The following is a 6,708-nucleotide window of genomic DNA, read 5'->3' as shown; positions in this document are numbered from 1 at the left end:
CCCATCTCTACTAAAAATACAAAAATTAGCTGGGTATGGTGGTGTACGCCTGTAATCCCAGCTACTTGGGAGGCTGAGACAGGAGAATCACTTGAAACCGGGAGACGGAGACTGCAGTGAGCCAAGATCGCAACACTGCACTCCAGCCTGGGTGACAGAGTGAGACTCTGTCTCAAAAAAAAATAAAAGAAAATTTGGTATTTAGTCATACTAAATACAGTACTTACTGTTTATCTGAAATCTCTAATTTAACTGCGTATACTGTATTTTATCAGGCAACTGGGATCCCAAAGTATCTATTCCATTAGTTCTATGAGGAAAAACAGAACCATTCGCTTCATAATGGAAGACAGTGGCCAGCATGTTTTTGAATGGATTTTCTGTATTTCAAGGCCTTTTCACATATTTTAGCTCACTGAAGAGGTAGGCACAGCAAGGGCATCATTACTTCTGTTCTATGGCTGAGGATGCTGAAATTGACCAGCCCAATGTGAGGCCACATGGCTTGTTCCTAAGAACAGAAGCCAGATCTTGGAATTTTTTTTTTTTTTGGGACAGTTTCACTCTCACCCAGGTTGGAGTACATCGGCACGATCTCACCGCAATCTCTGCCTCCTGGGTTCAGGCAATTCTTCTGCTTCAGCCTCTCCAGTAGCTGGGATTACAGGCATGCACCACCACACTCAGCTAATTTTTTGTATTTTTAGTAGAGACAGGGTTTTGCCATATTGGTCAGGCTGGTCTCAAACTGCTGACCTCAGGTGATTCACCCACTTCTGTCTCCCAAAATGCTGGGATTACAGGCATGAGCCACTGCACCCCGCCAGATCTCAGATTTCTTACCGCTGGAGGGGAAAAAGCGATTGGAGAGTAAATTATGGTCTCTGCGCCTATTTAGAGGTGAGGCTTGGATAAAAAAAGGAGGGTAGGGAAAATTCTAGATGACAGCGGAAGCTGGAGAAACGATGAGGAAGGGAAACTGTGTTTCCAAGAGACAGAGAAGAGATGAGGCCCAACTTAGCGGACTTGGTCCCACTCCAGTCTCGGCTTCTCTACACCCCTGCCATCTCCAGCTTGTGCCGTCCTTTGCTCTGGCACACACCAAGCAAACGTGGCCAGGCACCCTCCAGCGAGTGGGGGAGAGGGTGTGGGGTTGGAGAACCTGAAGCCTAACTCCGGAACGTTCCTTCCTCACTCAGTGCTTCTCAGTCAGCTTCCTTCATTCATACTCACCTTGAAAGCTGTCATTGATTACTGTACAATTCGTGGTGTTGGTACATATTCTCCAGACATCTGCAGAAAACCCATCTCCTACCCACCAGGCCTATAACACAAAATGAAAACAGAGAGAAAGGCTGTCCATTAATGATGTAAACACTGACTCCTAATTAGGCATGAGGCATGGTGGGCTTCTGGGATTCTCAAACCGCAGCGCACGTGAGAATCGCCTGGGGAGCTTGTTTTACTGCAGACTGACTCAGGAGGTCTGGGGTGGGGCCTAGGATTCCGCATTTCTTTCTTTTCGTTTTTTGGTTTGTTTTTTTTTTTTGAGACAGTGTCGCTCTGTTGCCCAGGCTGGAGGGCAGTGGTGCAGTCTTGGCTCAATGCAGCCTCCATCTCTTGGGATCAAACAATCCACCCCCCTCAGCCTCCTGAGTACTTGGGACTACAGGTATACACCACCATGCCTGGCTAATTTTTGTATTTTTTGTAGAGCCAGGGTTTCACCATATTTTCAGGCTAGTCTTGAACTCCTAACCTCAGGTGATCTGCCTGACTCAGCCTCCCACAGTGCTGGAATTACAGGCATGAGCCAATGCACCCAGCTGGGATTCTACATTTCTAACCAGCTTCAGATGATGCCCTGCTAATGTCTGCCAAAGGACAAGAGGTGGTCCAGGCCCTCAGAGAGCATGAATGAAAAGATGACGCTGAATTAGTGGAAATAATAGCAGACAGGGCCAGGCACAGTGGCTCACGCCTGTAATCTCAGCACTTTGGGAGGCCAGGGTGGGAGGATTGCTTGAGCCCAGGAGTTTGAGACCAGCTAGGGCAATCCATCTCTACAAAAAAATACAAAAAATTAGTCAAGTGTGGTGGTGTGTGACTGTAGTCCCAGCTATTCAGGAGTCTGAGGTGGGAGGATCGCCTGAGCCTGGGCAGTAGCGGCTGCAGGGAGCTGTGATCGCAACACTGTACTCCAGCCTGGGTGACAGAGACAGACCCTGTTTAAACAAACAAACAAACACTGCAATGGATGGGATGACGAGACAGGATTCTCCTGTCTTCAGCCCAAAGCTTTCATCTCCTTCTGTGCTTTGGTGGCTGCTGCCATGCCCCAACTGCCCAAGATGGCCTTCCTTCTACTTTCCAGTCGCCCAGACTAGACTCCCCATACCCATCCAGCCAGTCAACATTCCCTGAGCTCCCACTGTGCGCCAGCCATAATGCCAAGCACAATTCCAAACTCTTTTTTTTTTTTTGGAGACAGTCCTACTGTGTCTCCCAGGCTGGAGTGCAGTATCGTGATCTTGGCTCACTGCAATCTCCGACTCCTGAGTTCAAGCAATTCTCCTGCCTCAGCTTCCCAAGTAGCTGTGATTACAGGCGCCTGCCATGATGTCCGGGCAAGCTGGTCTTGAACTCCTGACCTTCTGATACACCCGTCTCAGCCTCCCAAATTGCTGGGATTATAGATGTGCGCCACCGCGCCCAGCCACAATTCCAAACTCATAATGAATACCCTCAGGCTCATTGATGGACAAAAAGTCCACCTGCGTCTTCTCAAAATGTGCCATGATAATATCCATGCCCTGACGGTGCTGGATAGGATTCACTAAGGCAGATGGTTTTCCTGCCCCTAATGTCTCTCTATCCTTTTCACTGTCTGGGATCTTTTCAGGATCCCAAAGGACTAGATGGGAAGAAATAGAAAAAGGAGATTTGGAAAGAACTTTGGGTCCCATTTATTTCACAGTAAGCTCTGGGAATGGTGAGTCCAAATACTATAATCCAGGGGTCCCCAACCCATGGGCCATGGACTGGTACCGCTCTGTGGCCTGTTAGGAACCAGGCCACGCAGCAGGAGGTGAGCAGCCAGCAGAGGAAGCTTCATCTGTATTTACAGCTCCTCCCCGTCACTCACATCACCACCTGAGCTCTGCCTCCTGGCAGGTCAGCAGGGATAATAGGTTCTTACAGGAGTGTCAGCCTTATGCCAGGGACTAGGTTGCATGCTCCTTGTGAGAATCTAATGCCTGATGATCTGTCACTGTCACCTATCACCCCCACATGGGACTGCCTAGTCCAGAAAAACAAGCTTAGGGCTGCACTGATTCCACATTATGACAAGCTGTATCATTATTTCATCATACATTACAATGTAGTAACAATAAAGTGGCCAGGCGCAGTGGCTCATGTCTGTAATCCCAGCACGTTGGGAGGCTGAGGCGGGCGGATCACCTGGGGTCAGAAGTTTGAGAGCAGCCTGGCCAACATGGTGAAACCCCGTTTCTACTAAAAATACAAAAAATTAGCTGAGCATGGTGGCACGTGCCTGTTAGGAACGAGGCCACACAGCAGAAGGCTGAGGCAGGAGAATCGCCTGAACCCAGGAGGCAGAGGTTGTAGTGAGCCAAGATTGCGCCATTGCACTCCAGCTTGGGTAACAGAGCAAAACTCCATCTCAAAAAAAAAAAGAAAAAAAAAAGTAACAATAATAATAAAGTGCACAATAAATGGAATGCACTTGAATCATCCTGAAACCATCCTCCTGCAACGTCCCCTTCCCCCCTCCATGGAAAAACTGTCTTCCATGAAACTGGTCCCTGGTGCCAAAAAGATTGGGGACCACTGCTATAATCCACGGCATCAATGTGGTCCCTGCCCACCCCACTTAACAGCAGCTCAGCAAGAAGCTCCAGAACCCAAATGCGATGGCTGCACTCATCTATCCTGACAGGCTCTAGGACCAGGAGCCTCTGGAATGGCTCAAATCCTGGCTCTGCTGCTTACTACACTGTAAACTCTGCCAAGTGCCTGCCCTGAGGCTTAGTTCCTTCACCTATTACCCAGTGCAAGGAGATGCTGGTCCCCTGCCTGGTATGAGGATCACATGAGATGACATCCATAAAAGGGCTTATATGAGCCCTGGACATAGTGATCACTAAGTGACAGGTGTTATCGTTTATGTTATTACTATCATGATGATTCATCAACAGGAGCCACATATGTAGGCAGAGTTCATGACCACTCTTACGGTGCGCTTTTCGGCTTTCTGAGCAATGTTTCTGCCCTTTAATTATCTCTGCAGTCTACAATGAGCAGAACGGAAGCCAGCTCTTTAGATCGGTATATAGGCCATAGAGAAGCTCTGTTAAGAAGCTTCCCTAGGCCAGGCGTAGTGGCTCACGCCTGTAATCCCAGCACTTTGGGAGGCCAAGGTGAGAGAATCACCTGAGGTCTGGAGTTCGAGACCAGCCTGGCCAATATGGAGAAACCCCATCTCTACTAAAAATACTAAAATTAGCTGGGTGTAATGGAGCATGCCTATAATCGCAGCTACTCGGGAGTCTGAGCCAGGAGGATCATTTGAACCCGAGGGATGGAAGTTGCAGTGAGCCAAGATCACGCCATTGCACTCCAGCCTGGGTGAAAGAGTGAAACTCTGTCTCAAAAATAAAAAAATAAAAAGAAGTTTCCCTAATATCACTCCCTGCTTAGAGGGATATTAATCTATGACAATAGGTTATTTATTTGTCCAATACATTCCTGCCATATGGCTGCAAGCTGGATACTAAAGGAAAACGTTAAATTTTTCTTTTTTTTTTTTTTTTTTTTTTTTTTTTTTTATTTGTGTTTTTTTTTTTTTTTTTTTTGAGACGGAGTTTCGCTCTCGTTACCCAGGCTGGAGTGCAATGGCGCGATCTCGGCTCACCGCAACCTCCGCCTCCTGGGTTCAGGCAATTCTCCTGCCTCAGCCTCCTGAGTAGCTGGGACTACAGGCACGCGCCACCATGCCCAGCTAATTTTTTGTAGTTTTAGTAGAGACGGGGTTTCACCATGTTGACCAGGATGGTCTCGATCTCTTGACCTTGTGATCCACCCACCTCGGCCTCCCAAAGTGCTGGGATTACAGGCTTGAGCCACCGCGCCCGGCCAACGTTAAATTTTTCATAGGAGCATAGGTAGAGTCTGGAAAGTTCCAGGCCTGAGCTCTGCTGGGGAGGACATGGCTGGGTGGACTAGCAGCAAGGGACCCTTGTTGGTAAGGAGATATCAAGGGTTGGGGCAGAGGCCACCTGGAATGGGTCACCTGGGACATCTAGGGAAGCTGTCCTCAACAGAGGGTGGTTTTATTCTCCATGGGACATTTGGCAATGTCTGAAGACATTTTGGATTGTCGTAACCAGGAGCGAGGGTGCTACTGCATCTAGCGGCTAAGGCCAGAGAAGTTGCTGAACTTCCTACAATACACAGGGAGGACCCCATTAACAAAGGATTATCCAGCCCAAAATGGCAATAGTGACCAGGTTGAGAACACTGATCTAAAGGAAAGCTGAAGTCACACAATGTCCTCAAAGGGCTTCCTAGAGCCAGGCTCTATGGAAGAATCATGGATGGGAGGACAAACACCCCTGCCTGCCAGGACCTGCCACCAAAGCCTGAACATGGGATGCCCTGAGCCTTCACATTTAGGTCAAGAGTCCTGAGGTGTTAGCTCAGAAGATTGGTCATGCCTTCACAGGGAGGACAACCCCAAATCGTGATCACCTTGGCAGGGTTCTCAATCTGTGATATGGTTTGGCTGTGGCCCCACCCAAATCTCGAATTGTAGTTCCCATAATTCCCATGTCATGAGAGAGACCCGGTGGGAGGTAACTGAATCACAGGGGCGGGTTTTTCCCATACTGTCTTCATGGTAGTGAATAAGTCTCACAAGAGCTGATGGTTTTATAAAGGGCAGCTTCCCTGCACAAAGTCTCTTGCCTGCCGCCATGTAAGACATGTCTTTGCTCCTCCTTTGTCTTCTGCCATAATTGTGAGCACGCCCCCACCAACTACATGGAACTGTAAGTCCATTAGATCTCATTTTCTTTATAAAGTACTCAGTCTCTGGAATGCATTTATAGGCAGCATGAGAATAGACCAATACAACCCAATTCTATTAACTCCAGGACCCGGGGTTCTGCATGAGTGGCAGGAAAGCAGACTTACATTGTCAATGGTGGCGATGAACAGCAAGGTTGCGGAGGTGATGTGGAAGGCAATGATGAAAGCAAGAAGCACCAACATTTTCACAGGGCAGGCCGAGGAGAGGGGTCACGTTTAAATCCCAGAGCAGGATGTGCTGAAGAGGGTAAGAAAGAAATTCAAAATCTGTCAATGACGAAACAAAATTACAATAAAAAATAAACAAATTTTAGCTGGGCATGGTGGCTCCTGCCTAGAATCCCAGAACTTTGGGAGAAGGCAGGAAGATCACTTGAGCCCAAGAACTTGAGACCAGCTCGAGCAACATAATAAGACACTATCTCTAAAAACAATGAAAGAAAATTAGCTGGGCATAGTAGTCATACCTGCAGTCCCAGATACTTGGGAAGCTGAGGCAGGAAGATTGTTTGAGTCTGGGAGGTGGAGGACACAGTGAGCCATGATGGTACCACTGCACTCCAGCCTGGGCAACAAAGCAAGACCCTGTCTCTTAAA

The 6,708-nt window shown here is 48.1% G+C and overlaps 1 protein-coding gene across 2 annotated transcripts in view; it reads right to left on the bottom strand.

The window, feature by feature from the left end:
- The window catches only part of EMP2 (epithelial membrane protein 2), a 54,916-nt gene that overhangs the window by 11,619 nt on the left and 36,589 nt on the right, over window positions 1-6,708 (bottom strand). For both annotated transcript variants that reach the window (XM_017533535.2, XM_017533544.2), the window contains exons 2-3: window positions 6,217-6,349; window positions 1,234-1,324 (exon numbers count right to left, since the gene is read on the bottom strand). In XM_017533535.2, coding sequence (XP_017389024.1) covers window positions 1,234-1,324; window positions 6,217-6,294 — 169 coding nt within the window. In that variant the 5' untranslated portion in view covers window positions 6,295-6,349. The remainder of the gene's footprint in view (window positions 1-1,233; window positions 1,325-6,216; window positions 6,350-6,708) is intronic.

The sequence above is a fragment of the Cebus imitator genome, unplaced genomic scaffold, assembly GCF_001604975.1.
Source record: "Cebus imitator isolate Cc_AM_T3 unplaced genomic scaffold, Cebus_imitator-1.0 Scaffold4, whole genome shotgun sequence".
Taxonomy (NCBI): Eukaryota; Metazoa; Chordata; class Mammalia; order Primates; family Cebidae; genus Cebus; species Cebus imitator.
This window is presented reverse-complemented; position numbering and strand designations above follow the sequence as displayed.